Source organism: Helicoverpa armigera, chromosome 22 (assembly GCF_030705265.1).
Source record: "Helicoverpa armigera isolate CAAS_96S chromosome 22, ASM3070526v1, whole genome shotgun sequence".
NCBI lineage: Eukaryota > Metazoa > Arthropoda > Insecta > Lepidoptera > Noctuidae > Helicoverpa > Helicoverpa armigera.
In genome coordinates, this window is record NC_087141.1 from 10,005,001 (window position 1) to 10,023,696 (window position 18,696).

Sequence of the window (18,696 nt, forward strand, 5' to 3'; positions counted from 1 at the left end):
TTATTATTTTTGTGCCCCGAATCAGCCCCTGTGTCTAGCATTTGTGGACTATGAGAAGGCCTTTGACTCGGTTGAAATCTGGTCTGTTCTGGAGTCCCTGCAGCGTTGTCAAGTAGATTGGCGATACATCCAAGTGATGAGATGTCTCTACGAAGCCGCTACAATGTCCGTCCAAGTACAGAATCAGCAAACAAGGCCCATACCGTTGCATCGAGGAGTGAGACAAGGGGATGTTATTTCCCCGAAACTGTTCACTAATGCAATGGAGGATATGTTCAAGACGCTGAACTGGAAAGGACGCGGCATCAACATCAATGGTGAACACATCTCTCACTTGCGATTTGCTGACGATATCGTCATCATGGCGGAAACGCTGCAGGACCTACAACAGATGCTGAACGACCTGGCTGAATCTTCTCTACGCATTGGCCTACGGATGAACTTGGACAAAACCAAGGTCATGTTCAATGAACATGTTCTACCGGAACCGATTGCGATACACGGCGCCGTTCTCGAAGTTGTTCGGAAATATGTATACCTTGGGCAGACATTGCAGTTAGGTAGAAACAACTTTGAGGACGAGGTGAATAGGAGAATTCAGTTGGGTTGGGCTGCATTTGGGAAGCTACGTCGAGTCCTAACATCGTCGATCCCACAGTGCCTAAAGACAAAAGTCTTCAATCAGTGCGTCCTACCTGTCATGACTTACGGAGCCGAAACGTGGACACTGTCGGTACGGCTGGTTCACAAGTTTAAAGTCGCTCAGCGGGCTATGGAAAGGGCTATGCTCGGCATTTCTCTGAGGGATCGCATCAGAAATGAGGTAATCCGTCAGAGAACCAAGGTCATCGACATAGCCCACCGAATCAGCAAGCTGAAGTGGCAGTGGGCTGGCCATATTAGCCGAAGAACCGATAACCGTTGGGGTAAACGCGTTCTAGAGTGGAGACCACGCCTCGGCAAACGTAGTGTAGGACGTCCTCAGGCACGGTGGAGTGATGACTTGCGCAAGGCGGCTGGCAGGAGCTGGATGCGAGAAGCCGAAAATCGATCTCAGTGGCGTGCACTTGGAGAGGCCTATGTCCAGCAGTGGACTGCTATAGGCTGATGATGATGATGATGATGATGATATTATTTTTGTTGCTGTTACGGAGACAAATTGTTGTAAATGATATTACGGCAGGATGGCGATCATGCAGTGTGATAACCTGGCATTGCGAATGTAGAGATGCGCTGGAGCGCTGTCGGGTCGCAGCTCGCAGTATGACGCGCGCATGTTGTGTCATGTTTCCGCGCAGTAGGGACATGGTGACGCGAGTCGCAAGCAGGATCCCGGTTGCGTGGTAGCTCTATCACGTCTTCTGGAATATTTTCGTTTTGCCACACTTAATTTAGCCATAAGTAAGAATCGTCTTTTGGCGTTTTTTTTTTGGTATACATGGTACAAAAAGTTTGTTGTAAGTAGGTATATCAATGCACAGGAGGCACAAAAATGGTTGTGCTGAGCACCAGAGATAGATGGTTGAGATAGTATGATGATAATGAGATGGCGTTGTACTTAACTATTAAGTAATCTATGGTAACATTCAGAGATAGAATTACCAATAAATTGCTCTGAACACAAAGTCAAGCCTCTGAGCTGGGGCCCGATTCTCCTAATTTTACTTAAGCAACATACGATTCACGTTCGACTGCGATCCAATCCCGACTCGATTACGATTGAAGCGTATGTGGCATTCCGCTATTTTTTCTTTAAAATAAACGTTTTTATCCTTCTGTCATTCAGTAATGAATCATTTTGTCTGCAAATGATTTACGATTGCAATATGATTGTAGAGCAAACTACCGTATATACCAAAATCACCAAAATAGCAGACCAATCGCAAACCAATCGAACGTCGTTGGAATACAATTGGTCTTATATTAGTAGCAGAATGCCCGATATGGTTAAAACTGCTATTGCGATCATATTGCGATTCGATTTCTATTCGATTTTGAACTTAGGAGAATCGGGCCCCTGGGCCCCTCACATAGACCGGTGCTGAACACGCTTGGAATGGAGACCATGCGATTACAACATGCCGCTGGATAGGCCGCAGATAAGATGGAAAGATGACATTACCAAGATCACGAGCAATTTCATCAAAACAGTCCAAAAGTAGAGCAGAGTAGAAACTGTAGAGTCCCTGTCAGTACGGTCACCAAGGCAAAACAAAATGCTATAAGATTTGGAACGCTTCATCCTACTAATATTATAAACGCGAAAGTTTGTATGTATGGATGTATGGATATATGGATGTTTGTTACTCTTTCACGCAAAAACTACTGAATGGATTTTAATGAAACTTTACAATAATATAGCTTATACATCAGAATAACACATAGGCTACAATTTGTAAACATATTGCTCGAAATACTAAACCTGCGCAGACGAAGTCGCGGGCACCAGCTAGTAGGATATAAACATAATATATAAACACTTAAACATAATACTAAATGAAAACCATAAGACGAGACACAGGTACTTTACCCTCGGTACCTGAATGTTTCTCTCAGTTTGACTAACAGCCAGTTTCTTCATCAAAAGTTAAAGCCAAAGTAAAAGTCAAAGTAATGTCTAAAGTTAAAGTAACGATCAAATTCAATTTTTCTATTAGTTTTGCTGTCACTTTAGCCTTGAAAAAACGAATTTGACCGTTACTTTTACTTTAGACATTACTTTAACTTTAACTTTTGATGAAGAAACTGGCCGTTAGTCTGGTTAATCTTTTTGCTTGTTTGTTATTTACCTACCTAGTGGGTATTGCGACTTTCTTACTAATAAGTCGCTGATTACCCATTAATCAATGTATGAGTCAACTCATACGGCTAAATTCTTGTTGCTTTTATACGATAGGCCAGTATCTTTGAAAACGGCAAATAACCACTTCATATCAGGCGTAGCAGCATGACTCCCATTGCACAGGGAAATATTACCAACAAAACAATCATTGAATCTTTACTTGTTGATGCTGTCAAACAACTATACATGGCTATGACAAGTAATTCATTTGTAAAAAGTGTGGGTAAATTTACTTATATATATATCTAAATATATAAAACTCAAAGGTGACTGACTGACTGACTGACTGACTGACATAGTGATCTATCAACGCACAGCTGAAACCACTGGACGGATCGGGTTGAAATTTGGCATGCAGGTAGATGTTATGACGTAGGCATTCGCTAAGAAAGGATTTTGATCAATTCTACCCCCAAGGGGATAAAATAGGGGATGAAAGTTTGTATGAAACTTTGTCAATTTTAAACCGATCGGACTGAGACTTTGCATGCATAAAGCTACTATGGCGTAGGCAACCCTTAAGAAAGGATTTTGATACATGTACATGTACAAATGACAGCTTTGTCAGACTCAAAGCATATATACCTTGATTTTAGCTGTTTCCTGTGAGAATTACTTACGCACCATACGTAATAATTTTCCAAATTGGCTGACTAGATCCAGAGATATTCACAACGTCACAAACTTTACTTCTTTTGTTTAGATAAATGGTCACATACACAACACAACCTTGATCAATGAATTTATGCGACTGCTAAGTGCTAATCCTAATTATACTGTCACGTGAAAGAATGCACCTACGGGATAAGTAGTATTTTGACGATTCTATATTGCCCACGCAGACGAAGTTGCGGGCAACAGCTAGTATATATATATATATACGACTCATTTCCGAAGAACTTAATAGTTCTGCCCGATTGGAATTAATCGTATACTACCCTTTTTATTTCTTTCGTAATGAAGTTCATCCTACTTTAAATTACTTTTTGAAAAAAAAGGATCAACAATGGCCTACAAGGCAGTAACGTAACGAGAGCCTAATCTGATACCTCCCCCGAGCCTTCTCATTTTAACAACACTTTGTTTTTATTATTCCTGTTTACACCGCAATCAATCAGTAAGGAACAAATGTGCACTGTCGACAGATGGTCCTCTAACTACAGTACATTATTGATGTGACTGCGGGTCCTTGACTGGCCAGGAAGTAATACAAGTCAAGGCAAATCAGCCGTTATAGCCAGCCTATAAGGTGCGCAACTATTTGCATACAATCAATTCATTACTAGACTCAACCCATAGCGGCGACAATGGGTCGGCACCGACACATCACGTGATAGTGTTTACCTGTAGACTCCAGCTCAGCGCACCGCAAACACTACACTTTGGTTTTGTATTTCTTCATTGTTGAATTAATAGAAATCTCTACTACAAGGGGTTCCATCTAACGTAGTTTCGTGAGCGAGCGTGTCATGCGAGTGGTGCTGGAGGCGGCGAGTATGCAGGTCGCGCACAGGTCGCTATCGCTGCACGGTCACGGCGCGCACCCGGATGGCTACGTGTTTGTAAACACGGCCTAGGAGCAGAGGGCAGGGCCGCGGCCGCGGGCGGGGGGCGGGCGCGGGGCGGGGAGCGAGCTGCTAGGAAAGTTTCCCTGCGGGGTGTAGGCTCGCCTCCCAGCGCCGCCCGCGCCCCGTTATCGCCGGTGCGTTATCTGTCGCCGCACTATATAAACCCAGGCAATTCGTATCCCGGCACATTCACTGTTGTGTTGCAGATTCAGTCAGAACCCAACTTTGTCTTCCTCAATAGAATATCAGCATAATGGCCGCCAAGTTATTCGTCTTAGTCGCTTGCATCGCCCTGGTGAGTAGCAGCCCCCCGCCCCCGCCCGCACCCCCGCACCTGTCTGACTGTCTGCTGTCCACAGAGCCATGCCGCCATGGTGCGCCGCGACGCGCCCGCCTCGCCGCTGGCGGAGATCGAGAAGCACGCCGCTGAGTTCCAGAAGACCATCAGCGAGCAGTTCAACTCGCTCGTCAACTCCAAGAACACCCAGGAGGTGAACAAGGCGCTTAAGGAGGGCTCCGACTCCGTGCTGCAACAGCTGTCTGCCTTCTCCAGCAGCCTCCAGGGCGCGGTCAGTATACAAGCTTCCGTTTAGTGCGTGACGCCTCTCCGTATATTGAGTGCACACGAGTCTCAACGTAATGTCGATGTTGCAGATGAGTGACGCGAACGCCAAGGCTAAGGCCGCGTTGGAGCAGACCCGCCAGAACATCGAGAAGACCGCCGAGGAGCTCCGCAAGGCGCACCCCGAGGTGGAGAGCCAGGCCGGAGCCCTGCGCGACAAGCTGCAGGCCGCCATCCAGACCACCGTGCAGGTGAGTACCGCGCCGTCGCCGCCGCCGCGCCCGCCGCGCCCCCACCACCGTGCGCTCGATGCTCATGTTCCGCTGTTCTGTTGCACAGGAGACCCAGAAACTCGCCAAGGAAGTCGGCAGCAACGTAGAAGAAACCAACCAGAAGCTTACTCCTAAGATCAAGGCCGCCTACGAAGACTTCATCAAGCAGGCCGAGCAGATGCAGAAGAAGCTGCACGAGGCCGCCAACAAGCAGTGAGCACCCGCGCCGCCTAACGATACCGTCTAGCACCAATAAACACATACCATGTACCTACTGATGGCTTTCACTGTCGGCTCTCCTCACCCTCGCGGCCGCAGCGCCCGTCACGTGCCCGTGCCTAGCGTGCGCGCCGCCCCTTATCACCTAGTTGCTATCGCTATACCTAGTGTCACACGGAGCGCTCGCTCGCTGATACCGCACCTATCGCTATGTTCTGCTACAGGCTAAATGCCGATTATTTGCGAATATTTATGAAACAAAATCTTACAAGCTGATTGCCGGAATTGACCCACGTTACACTATATTTTCAGCTCAGTATCATATCACATTTTATAAAAGTCGTCACCTGTGTAGGCTTGAAGTCGGTCAGAAACAGGATGCAGTCATGTGATGACTGGAGTGATTGCCTAGTTCACCTCTCACCAACTTTCTTTTCTGTTACTAATTGTATCGACAATTCATTGAGATCCGGTTTACCTGGTTACTGGTAAAGTGTCAGTTACTTATCTGACAGTTAATGCTCTCTGCCAGATAAAGGCTGCTTATTTATAATTTCCTCCTTATATCCCAGAACTTTGAAACTAAACGTTTAGGTATCTGTCAGGCAAGTTCCTGATAGGCTATCAGGGACTTTATCAGTGACCGGTGAGTGGTGATAACTGATAAGTGAGGTGCGGATGAGTGTTTACTCGCTTCCCGCTCCCGTCCAGCGTGCGGACGCCACCTGGCGCACGGCCGCGCGCGCTCCTCGCGACGACCACGATCATTCAACGATACTCTGCCAAAAGCATCGAAATGAGCCGCACTGTTGTCATAACCTAACGAATGTAATCAGCGTTACTGGTGTAGGTACCTATCATGTCAACACAATATATTATCATATTGGTTTCTGCCTACTCTGAGAACAGTCAGTCATGTTATTTCCACACTACTAGAATATAGTCTGGAAGCCGCACTATCATATTTATATAAAGCACCTAGAAAGCGTACAAAAACTTTTTTTGTATCATCTATCCTCCAAAGATCATGTGGCAAAATAAAAACACGCTATGAGAAAGCTTAAATGTTATAATTTCTGAGATCTCGTAAATCAGAGAGTAGTGCTTCGCTTTTACCCGTTTTATGCGGAGTTACCCGCGTCCCGTGGCAACCACTTCCACTACTCAGATTATTGTAGCCAAATATGTTACTCGCGGATGTGTAGTGGTGCTTCCCAACAGTCAAAGAATAATTCCAAAAGATTCAGTAGTTTCAGACTTCTTTTATGAGAAATCAAATGAGCCGTCCAGCTGTGGCTTAGCAGCGTGAGGGAGTGTCACACTCTTACTAACTACCCTAAACCCATCACGTTCCTTCTTAAGGCGCAGACAGCCAAAATTGTCTCAAACAATTTTTTGGCCAAATCTTTACAGTTTTTGACCATGAAATAAACCGGCCAAGTGCGAGTCGGACTCGCGCACCGAGGGTTCCGTACAAATCCTGTATAGATAAAAAGTGAGTCTCGCGCCAACCGTTCAGTTTAGAACAATCATAGTTATGGTAATTTCGTGAGAGTCAAAATAGCTAATATTTTTTATTTTATAATATAACTAAAATAGTAGGCCAGTACCTTGTAAAAGTTATTTTATTAAAGTTATTTATATACAACATTTTATAGTCATCATTCAGAAATCTGATTGAAAATAACTAATTATGTCTTAAAGGTCATTGGGCATATCTGACCCGCTTTGTAAAAAGTGGCGGACATGAATCAAAGTAGTTTTAAATCGTGGAGAATGGTATGACGTTTCTTTGAATATAAATATTTTATTAAAATTCCATGGAGACGAATGTCCAGGATCGTTTGAAAAATATAAAAGACAAGCAGTTTCAGAGGATTGTACAGGTTGCAATGCTAGTTTTTATTGTTAAAGACTTTTCATAAAGAAAGAACATGCCAATTCGGATGACCAGGTTCTGATGAGGATCTGGAAACCCTGAGAAATCGATGGCAACTCTTGAATATTGTAGTCACGCAACGAGTCAAAACCAGACATGTGAGTGTATTTTTGAGGGTACTTGTAAACAGTGAAGGTTTGGAGCTGATTTGATTATGGAGACTACAGAGAGTCGAGGGAACTTCTGAACGGTATGTTGCAATTACCACGTGTTTGGGCTTATTTTATTCGTATTGGCGAAGACTTTCCACATAGATAGGTTTTTAACTGCCATTGTGGGATCGATAGCAAAGATCAGATATAGTTATGGGAATTCCTTTACAATTTATAACGTAACCTTGTGTTGGAGCTTATTTTATTTTAGGTGATGAGAATTCACTACTCATGGGATCTTTTATCTAGACACACGGCAGTGTGTCTGCCAAGTTCGAGCAAAAAAGGCGACACACCCGCCGTGGGTTATATTACACGAACCATTTCGGGCCAAATTCGACCCCCCTGTAACTCAAAATCTATTTTATTTACGCATATCAAATTTCTAGTATCTGTTTTTTTTTTTTTTTTTATTAATAAAGCCTTACCGCAGACTTGAGGGTCCGCGCTTTTATTTACATTTTTTTTTATTTAATTATAATTTTTTTGCCGTCTTGGCCTCACAACTTATGTCTAGTCTTAAGACTATGTGAGTCCACCGCGTATTTACGTTTTTATTTTAATATTTGTCGGAGGCGAACATCAAGGATGGCACTATCGTCCGACATCAGTTAGGGTAATGAAGCAAAGAGATAACTCAAAGAAACTCAAACAAACTAAAAACTCAAACGTTTATTCAAATTAGTCAGAACAAAAAGACAGCCCCAAAACGCCCGCCCTTCGCCACTTCCTATGTGTTTTGGCTTGGGGAGAAGAAGTGGCGGAACAAACTCCCCAGCAACACATGTCTGTCTGTTAGGTTAGAAGAACCTTTACACTTTAATTTCAAAAGACACTTAACACACTTTACAATATGGATCTACAACGGTACTACAACACTAGGCAATAACACTAGACGTGACGTAGGGCAGTTTCGAGATGTGCGCAGCACGACGACTCGACCAAGACTGAGCTCTGCGGACGCCACGCTGACCGCCACTACTCTGCCAAGCGCGCCAAAATGTTGTTTCACCGGAAACGCCACCAGAGGGCGCGCTTGCGTGACGTTTAGTGTCCGTACTATTGACAGTCTCCGACACGGTCATCCTGCGTAGACCCACGTCCTCGTGGGTTAATCTGCAACAACACAAACACAGCACAGTATGCACAGTACAACCTCGGCCACTCCTGACCACTATGTAGCACACTGAACAAAAGTCACACAGATCCATCTGAACCACAGAACCACATAGGGTCATAATTACGCCACACAGGCTTATTAATATCGCTCACACTTGAATGCCACACAGGCTACCAACTGCCACACAGGCTACCAACTGCCACACAGGCTATCAACTGCCACACAGGCTCCTAACTGCCACACAGGCTCCTAACTGCCACACAGGCTCCTAGCTGCCACACAGGCTCCTAGCTGCCACACAGGCTCCTAGCTGCCACACAGGCTCCTAGCTGCCACACAGGCTCCTAGCTGCCACACAGGCTCCTAGCTGCCACACAGGCTCCTAGCTGCCACACAGGCTCCTAGCTGCCACACAGGCCAGTCATTGCCACATAGGCTAGTCATGCCACACAGGCCAGTTATTGTTAAGTTTGTCTGATCAATCTAAACATTTTCAATGCAATAGAATGCTTTCACCTTGTGCGATGACATGCGATGTCCTGGCCTGCCGCAACTCATACTGCCTCCACGACAAATCTGGGGGAGGATGACGCTCCAAACAGCAACTGCAGCGCAGCTCGCCCGCCGCTTGACTAGTAGACCTCGTCCTGTTCTTCAGGCTCGGTTCACCTTAGATGTTATCTGTTAAGTCAGAAATGGAAAGTGCTTAAGCATCAAATATTGACAACATATGGGTCAGCAACAAACCTTCTCGATGGTAAGACCTAAACACATGTTATGGGTTTTAAGAATAGCAATCACCATTTAAATGAAGAAACTAGTTACATTAAATTCTAAGCACGAAATCAAAGAAAGATCGAATTGCTAGTCAGACTGAACTTGTAAATTACAAAATCATTACAGCTACGGTTGTCATTCACATCAACGCCTTCTACTCGATAGGCTTCACAAAACCGTCGTGTCCCTTAGCCGAGCTCTCAGCCCATCCTGGCCTCCTAGGGACCACAACCACAACCACAGTGACATGACACCAACTGTACCACAGATGTATACGGGTCTCTTCCTGGTCACCCCGATGCCGTCACACAGGCCAACGAGTCTCTTCCAGATCACCCCGATACCCATCATAGTTACAGCTTAACACAATAAAAACAGTACCGCAGACTTTACACAGGTCTCTTCTTGGTCACCCCGATGCCATCACACAGGCCAACGGGTCTTTTCCAAGTCACCTTGGTCTCTATCATTGGTACAACTTAGCGCAACGAAATTACAGAGTAGGTGAACGTAACACTTTACCAAAAATCTATCGTCTGATGCACAATTCAATCAAATGACGCAAAAACTGAAATATTCTAACTTTAGGATATTGATGAGATCAGATAACTAATAATTTTCAACTCTGGGATCAAACCTGTGAACCTAGGTTTCTGATTATCTACGATTCCACCAATTAATAAGCGCTACCACTAAACAACGAGACTGAAACTGCCTCAAGTTTAAAAATGTCGTAAGACAAATAACCTCAACATAAAGCAAAAATGGATCGGTCTCACCGGGTTTCCACTCAACGCGCATGACGATCGCACATCGCTATGGCGCGCAGTAACACACGACACGTTGACACGTTGGGCTCCTGGCAGGCAGCTGGGATGCTCCGCAATAATTTTGACGCCATATTGCACAATAACCACCGTCATTGTTGAAACATGAAAAAAAAAGACAAATTCGGTTAATTTTCTAGCATACCTTCAATAACTAACTTGACATGTAACAATGGAAACCGATACACCATTACCGTAACCGTGGTTACCATACTTGTACCTTCGCTGAAATTCTCAATAAATCTTCTACTACAAACTCACATTTGAAATTATCGACGTTCTATTTTTTTTTTGTCAATGGGCAGAATTTTATCCTCGCATGGCGAATTCTTAACACATGTGGGCATTCGGATTACATCCCACTTCTGATGTCGGAGGCGAACATCAAGGATGGCACTATCGTCCGACATCAGTTAGGGTAATGAAGCAAAGAGATAACTCAAAGAAACTCAAAACTCAAACAAACTAAAAACTCAAACGTTTATTCAAATTAGTCAGAACAAAAGACAGCCCCCAAAACGCCCGCCCTTCGCCACTTCCTATGTGTTTTGGCTTGGGGAGAAGAAGTGGCGGAACAAACTCCCCAGCAACACATGTCTGTCTGTTAGGTTAGAAGAACCTTTACACTTTAATTTCAAAAGACACTTAACACACTTTACAATATGGATCTACAGCGGTACTACAACACTAGGCAATAACACTAGACGTGACGTAGGGCAGTTTCGAGATGTGCGCAGCACGACGACTCGACCAAGACTGAGCTCTGCGGACGCCACGCTGACCGCCACTACTCTGCCAAGCGCGCCAAAATGTTGTTTCACCGGAAACGCCACCAGAGGGCGCGCTTGCGTGACGTTTAGTGTCCGTACTATTGACAGTATCCGACATATTTATATATATATGTATACAGAAATTTTTTATTACTTACACAATACTTAACACTATATTCATGGACTTTGGCAACTTAGTTAAACACGATTTTTTGGGACAGGAACGGATTGGGGATTGGTCTCATTTCCCGCTAGCGACTAGGGACTTTGCGAGTGCTAGTAGGGCTAACATGACAGTGGAGTCTCGATGTTGCATGGCCGTCTTGAGGTTGTATTCGACGACCGTTTTTATTGGCGCGTCCATCGCTCGCTTTATGAAACGGCCAGTGGCATCGTCGGCGTCATCTGTGTAGTAGACGCAGCTAGCCGTATGTCTCGACACTGCCACTACCGCGTGGGAGACGCTGTCATGAATTTGGAGCTTCCTGGACTTAGTGTTTATGATGACGACGCTGTCGTATGTCAGTCCCTGAGCCTCGTGAATGGTTAAGGTACGCGACCCTTCACCGGACCCGTATCCCTGGCTAATAAGAGAAGATTTCTCTTCTTGCGTATGAACCAAGAATAGGGTGTTCTGGGCGGTGGTCGGTATTTGCGCTCCCGTAAAACCCTTCAAGCTCAGGGAATGAACATGAGACAGCGACGTTTTAGAGGAGTATATACCTGAGTATATCTCGCTGAGTGCGAAGGCCACATCCATCGGGTTACGGTGGGTGCAGAGCAGCTCCTGTGTGATGCCAGCCACCAGATATGGACGGGTATACTTTAATGGAAAAAGGTTATCCCTGTCCAAATATGGTAGCTGATTCACGTCTCCGATGAGGACGACCTCGCTTGCACCAGACAACTTTGCTGCCATGACTATGGCCCCGAAGTGGTTCATGAGAGCTTCGTCTACCGTCAAGCGGTGACATTTCTCATTTGGCTTGAACCCGTTGGCTAAAATTGAGGCCATAGTGCGCACCTTTGTCTTCGCCCTATCGCCCAATTGGTGCGCAAGCTTTCCTCTTAGATCTTTGGCCGCTTCAGTTGTCGTGGTGGCTACGACGTCCCTCCTCTCGTCGAAGTGTTTCACCACCCAGGTAGTTTTGCCGCACCCCGGCACCCCATTTACCCATCTGATATTGGGTACCGCCCAAGGTTCCATCGATGCTGAGGTGTCTGAGGTCCCAGAAACGGTCTGTGCCATTTCAAGAATACTATCCTCCAGCATGATTTTGGTACATTTGGCGGTAACCACTATCGGGTCATCGTGTGGCGTCTGGAATTTTATTTTGCCAGTTCGCTCCGTTGCTTCTTCGTCCAGGGCCACGAAACCGTTCTTTGCGCTGTAGGCAGCCATGTACGACCCCGTCATTTCCGCAATGACTTGGGAGTTGGCGTTGTCGTACACCGCCGCCTCTGCTTCCTTGAGCAATACCCGAGCAGACCCTCATTTTCTCGACGGAAGGTCAGCATGATCTTGTTGCAAGTTCTAAGGTTTACCTCCTTTGTGGCCCTTACGACTGCAACGTACTCCAGGAAAGCGCTTTTGACATGGTCCGTGGTGCCCAAACTCATCGCGAGGGTCGGTGGGCTGACCTGCCCCTTGTCTGCTCTTGTAGGCTTAGGCTTTGGTGACTCGGGCTCTTTGGGCTTTTCGGAAAACCGCTCCACTGCTGATTCCTGTTTCGCTGTTGGTGATTTGCGACTGACCGATGGGAGCATGGCGCTCAGGAAAGAACCGATAGCTTTAAGGCGATTCCGCGCACGAGCGTGCTCCTCTTTGCTGGTGGTATTCCTTTGCTCCTTTGCGGCTTTTTCAGCAGCTATCTTTTGCTGGGCTCTTTCAGACCCGCTTTGCGCAGTTGGACTTTTTGTGGGGCTCGTCGCGCCGGCTGTAGGGTTTCCGGGGACTTTAAGGAAACTCAGGGTTTCCCCTCTGTCCTCGTATACTACCACCTCATGGTGTTCCGAGGCTTTCAAGCAGCCGAAGCGGTCTGCGACGTCACCCCTTTTCCATCCAACTGCCATCGCGTCGACGCTTATGGTGCGAGCCGTGGCTGGCGCTTCTTCTTCATCCTCTGCGATCTTTTGCAGCAGTGAGCACGCCTGAGTGAATGGAGTCTCCTCTCTCCACTCGAGTATTACGATCGTCTTGCCTTTGAATCGCAATAGTCGGCATCGGTGAGAGGCTACTTCCAATTGAGGCAGTGCATGGTACTTGCTGCCTTTTATGGTTGTCTTGGTGGTGCAACCGTTGATCAGGGCGGCGAGGCCTGGTGCAATGGTTATTCGAGCTCCAACTTGACTCGAGCCTATGCAGAAGCTTATGCCTAGTTTTTCCACTTCCCTGTTCATAAACAAGGCGACTCCTCGCAGTCTTATGCCTGGCACTCCGTCTCCTCCGAATGCCAGAAGCTGTACGATGGGCATGGTACTTGGAGCTGACTGTTGACTGGTGGGTGATTTCTGTGGCTGCGCTGGTTGTGAGTTGGTGTTAGTAGGGGTCCTTTGTGTGGTTGTCAGTTCTGTGTTAGTTGAGTGTATGATTGTCGTTTGTCTGGTTGTCAGTTCTGTAGGTGTCTGTTCTGTAGTCGTTTCGTGTATGGTTGTAGTTTGTGTGGTTATCGGTTGTGTGGTTGTTGTTAGTGTTGTTGTCGTTTGTGTTGTGGTTGTCGGTTGAGTGGTTCTTGTCTGTGTTGTTGTTGACGTTAAATGTGGTTGTATGGTGGTGGTGTGTATGGTTGTAGGTGTGGCGGTCGTGGCGAGTGTAGTGACTGCGCTGGTGTCAGATGGCGATCTGTTCTGATTTCGCGGAGTACGGTCCGTTTTGTTGGCCGCAGCTGCGACTATGGCTACTTTGCTCGCGAAAGCAAGAAATGGTTTCCTAGTAGCCGGTTTCCCCATGATAGTGTGGAGTGTGGACTGACTTAACTGGATTCGATCGTGTGTTCCAGTTCCATTCTGTCGTGGCAGAACCTTGGACACTCGAAAAGCAGGTGCCAGACTGTTTCATCGCAGCTGGGGTCACAGACGCACGAGGGACTGTTTTTGAGGTGGAATCTGTGGAGATACGCTGAGAATCCTCCATGCCCGGTTAGGATCTGGATGTGTGTCGGTGTAAGGACAGCTTCTTTAAGTGTTCTTTTTGCCGCAAGGACATTTGGAAAGAACACTTTTGTGACCGCTCCTGTGCTGGAGGATTCATATCGCGCTTGCCACTTTCTGATAGTCCCCTCCCGTATTTTCCTTCTCACGTACGATACGGGAACTTTTTTGTACTCCGCTGTATTTTCTGTCAGAGCAGCCTCTTTGGCCAGCTGGTCCGCTCTCTCATTCCCTGGAGTTCCCACGTGGGCCCTCAGCCAGAAGAATTTCACGTCTCTGCCCTCTTCTCTGATATCTCGGACGCATCCCTTTATCTGGAGTGCCAGGTGGTGTGTGACAGACGGACTCCTCAGCAGGTCAAGCGACGATCTTGAGTCGCTTAAGATGCTGACGGAGGCCGCCCTGGACTCTTTTACCATCCTGACAGCTCTATAGAGAGCGTACATTTCAGACTGGAAGACAGTGTTGTGTGGCTCCAGGCCGAAGGTGCTGGACTTGGACTCTTTCCCATTTTCCCACCATGTAATGGCAGCCCCTACTTTCCCCTCTATCTTGCTGCCGTCGGTGTAGATCTGGGGACCGGTTACTCGTTGGGTCTCTTGGGTTTCGGGAGTCCAGTCTTCTAGACGTGTGTACTCTGTTATTGTGAGTAGCGCCGGGTGAGGGTTTTTGGAGTGGTGCACGTTGCGCTCCAGCTCTCGTTCCGGCGGTATGAACTCTTGGGAATGGCCTTTTTTGATCTTGAAAAGGGTAGCGGCCTCGATTACCTAGGGGGAGTTGGCCTGAAAGGATGAGTGCCGATGACAGAGACACCGTGCGGTATGCTTTGCAGATCTTCTGTGCGAAGCCTCGTTGCAGTGAGTCAAACTGTTTTCTCGTCATTAATTTCTCTGCTGCAGGCTCCCACGCACTCGCTGCATACAACACGATAGGCTCTATCACTGACACATATATTGTCCTTATTATCTCTCCGTTTAGGCCCCAGGTCACCTTCGCCGCATACGCCAGTTGCTTGTAGTTCCCCTTCACTTATCTAAAATACAACATTTCATTAATATACCTATTGTAGGTCTTGAGATATTGACGTCAGAAAATCGCTATTTTTACTATACACTCACTGACTGATTCACTTATTCACTTATTCACTCATTCACTGACTCACTCATCAAAAACCTAGACCACTTCCAATGGACGTATTGACTTGAAATTTGGCATGGAGGTAGGTCTTTATGTCAAGGTAAAGGGAAAAATCTGAAAATGGCCAAGTGTGAGTCGGTTTCAAAATAATGAAGGTGTTTTATACCCGGTGTAAATTTATACCCCTAAGGAACTAAAACGAACTAAATTTATCTATATTTATATAATATATCTTCGAATGGTACAAAGGTTTGTATTTAGTCAAAGTAAAGTAAAAATCTGAAAACGGCCAAGTGTGAATCACTTTCGAAAATAACGAATGTGTAACTTTGATCCACGAACATAATATATGGCCTGTCTAGACTATTGGTTGTTAAGTTGGTAAATCTAGTCATAGTTAATCTAGTTCATTTCTTTGTAAGAAACATAGTGCATATTAAAAAATCTAAAAGATAGTATAAATGAGACATTTCTTTAACTAACTTCATCATAAGAAAAAAATAAAATAAACAACCTTACACAAATAAATGAAATCCCACCCAAAACAAAAATGTGAAAGACTGCCAAGTTCGATAATATGGGAATGCTTCGCCTATAAAAGAAGTGAGATCTGAATAAGTACCAAGTTCCATACACATACCTCAGTTAAAAATAGTGACTTTTTAATGATGATTACTTGGCAAGTTTTAATAGAAAATTAAATACTTGATTCATTGCGTTTAGTAGGTTTATAACAAGGTGTATGAAAACTTTGATATCTTTATTATATCTTTATTCGTTCGTGAGAAACAAGGTAGTAAGTTTCATTTTATTAAAATATTTTTTTTTTATATTATATAACTAAAAAAATGAGATTTTCGCAATTTTTCCTATTTGGCAATAAATTAAATTATAATAATAAATTTGGCATGAAGCATTGTCATATAATGCAAATATATGACAATGCTTCATGCCAAATTTCAAGATTCTGAGTTTACGGGAAGTATCCTGTAGGTTTTGATTCCTTTGCGAGTGTCCAAAATTTGTTGAAAATATCGACATAATTGGCTGTATCTTTTGATTGGCTTGGCTTAGAAGTTTGATATTTTCACAGCTTAAAGGGACAATAGACCTGAGTATTTCATGTGAATTTCAGCTTGATACGTCCACGCGTTCTTGAGATAAAGGGTCTTGACAGACAGACAGACAGACAGACAGACGGACAACAAAGTGATCCTATAAGGGTTCCGTTTTTTCCTTTTGAGGTACGGAACCCTAAAAAGTATATGTAGGGAGTAGCCCCACATCAGGAGTTAGGAACTAGGAATGTGTTACAGATTCGTCATAGAATCATCATGGTAGGCGTGAGTATATCGGGCGAGGAGAATAAAATTTTTAAGGAAATTAATTTCACATGAAGATTTTGTGTCGACTGATTTATTTAAACGGGCGGCGCCCTATTTATATGTGTACGCCTGCGACAACGAAAATCGGCTTTTGAAAATATAAAATTTTGAATTTGACATTTGTATTTTTCTTCATGACTATTGAAGGTTGCCAGTCGAAAAGGTTGTATGCGTTTCATGTCGCTACATCACTCCCCCCTAAGCGAAGCGAACGTTTGGTTTAACTGTGCGGCCGGAACGAGTGACGATTGTGTCACGCTGTGGTTTTGCCGCTGCTGCTGGTTGTGGCACTATGCTCGGGAAGCGTGATGGCGACGCTTGTTGCTTATTCTGCATGCTTGAGGAAGTGGGAGTGATTTCCTCTTCGTTAAGTAAGTATGCCGGTTTCAATCTGTCGATAGAGACGACTGCTGTACGCAAAAGCATCTGGATGGTAAATTGTTTTTCTCCTCGATGTATGACTTCGAATGGACCGTCGGTGAATCTTGAGAGGTGATTGCCCTCTATCATTCTTCGAAGATGTTGAACAGCGGTGTACATGGCTAATAATTCGCGATCGTACACGCAGTATCTTCGTTGAGTTTTGCTCATGGATTTTGAGAAAAATGCCGTGGTTTCCAAACGTTGTCGACCTTTCGTTGAAGGACGGCGCCGATGCTAGTATTTGATGCGTCAGTGTATAGACTTAGCGGCGCGTTGGGAATCGGGTGCGTTAGCGTTGTTGCTTCGAGTGTGCTTTGTCGGCATTTCTCAAATGCTTGATCTGCCCCTCGTGACCATGTTGTTTCAAACCAGTCTTGTTGCCAATATGTTGCCGCGAGGTTCTCGGTGAGTCGGAACTGGCTGCTACGGCGGTGCTGCGAATCCCAGTGGGTCGGGACCGGCGCTGCGAGAGTTGCACAGCGCCGCGCTAGTGGCTAGCGACTGCTTCGGCGAGGGATACTCGACCGGCCGAAGTGCAGTGAGCTGGAGCCAAGGTCGCTGGATGTGGCTGAGGGTGCTGACCAGGAATGTGCGTCCGCACATGCTGGTGGTCAGGGATACTCGTTTGAAGCTGGCTGGCTTGAGGAAGGTCTTGCTGTTGACGCGACGATGAGCGATAGCGAAAACGGGAGGGAGGGTGGCGGCGGTATGTCGCGCGCCGATGGCTTGTACGTGGTTATAACATTTTGTTGCGCACGGTCGCTGTAGTGGATGAGTTTGAAGCGACGGCGGCGATTGCAGCAGATTCACATTTTGTTTTCACATCACGTCGGGGTCACCAATTTAAGGAAATGAATTTCACATGAAGATTTTGTGTCGACTGATTTATTTAAACGGGCGGCGCCCTATTTATATGTGTACGCCTGCGACAACGAAAATCGGCTTTTGAAAATATAAAATTTTGAATTTGACATTTGTATTTTTCTTCATGACTATTGAAGGTTGCCAGTCGAAAAGGTTGTATGCGTTTCATGTCGCTACAAATTCACTGTTACAATACACAGTGCCGTAACTAGGGCGGTGCCAGCGGTGCCCAGGCACAGGGCGCAGTCCCTGGAGGGGCGCAGAAATGACCAGACCAGTATCTAGTTTTGTTTCATGCATGGTAGTTAGTAGGTACATTTTGTTTTATTGCGAATATGGTGTAGACGCGCCCTCTGTACTACCTATATCTACTCTACTCTACTATCTATATTACATACACAAACAAAAGTACCTATACCGTAACTATGAGACAATTTCTGTCTATATTCATTTGGAGGGCGCCACTTCTAACTTAGAAGTTCTAAGCAAATCTGTCAATCTAGCTGAGGAGATGTACATATAGTTCACGTTACGCTGTCATTGCTGTCAGCCACATTCATTGGTCCTCCCTTTTATCTTTGATTTTATTCATTAACTACGCGTGCGGCGTTACTGACGCACTAACGTGCGAGAGATAGATTTTGAATAAACAATTTTTATCTTAAAGAAATCTACTAAGTACCTATACC

The 18,696-nt window shown here is 45.5% G+C and overlaps 1 protein-coding gene and 1 long non-coding RNA gene across 2 annotated transcripts in view; one reads left to right on the forward strand and one right to left on the reverse strand.

Annotated features, from left to right (window-relative positions):
* The window catches only part of LOC110378679 (uncharacterized), a 9,493-nt gene extending 5,186 nt beyond the window's left edge, over window positions 1–4,307 (reverse strand). The window contains exons 1-2 of the long non-coding RNA XR_010277581.1: window positions 4,187–4,307; window positions 1,209–1,361 (exon numbers count right to left, since the gene is read on the reverse strand). This is a non-coding gene — a long non-coding RNA (uncharacterized LOC110378679). The remainder of the gene's footprint in view (window positions 1–1,208; window positions 1,362–4,186) is intronic.
* Window positions 4,308–4,544: 237 nt separating this feature from the next.
* LOC110378678 (apolipophorin-3) lies at window positions 4,545–5,518 on the forward strand. Its single transcript, XM_021338043.2, has 4 exons — window positions 4,545–4,705; window positions 4,770–4,979; window positions 5,065–5,223; window positions 5,312–5,518. Exons 1-4 carry the CDS (start codon window positions 4,664–4,666, stop codon window positions 5,459–5,461), a joined length of 561 nt encoding a protein of 186 aa, XP_021193718.1. The 5' UTR covers window positions 4,545–4,663; the 3' UTR covers window positions 5,462–5,518.
* Window positions 5,519–18,696: the final 13,178 nt, after the last annotated feature.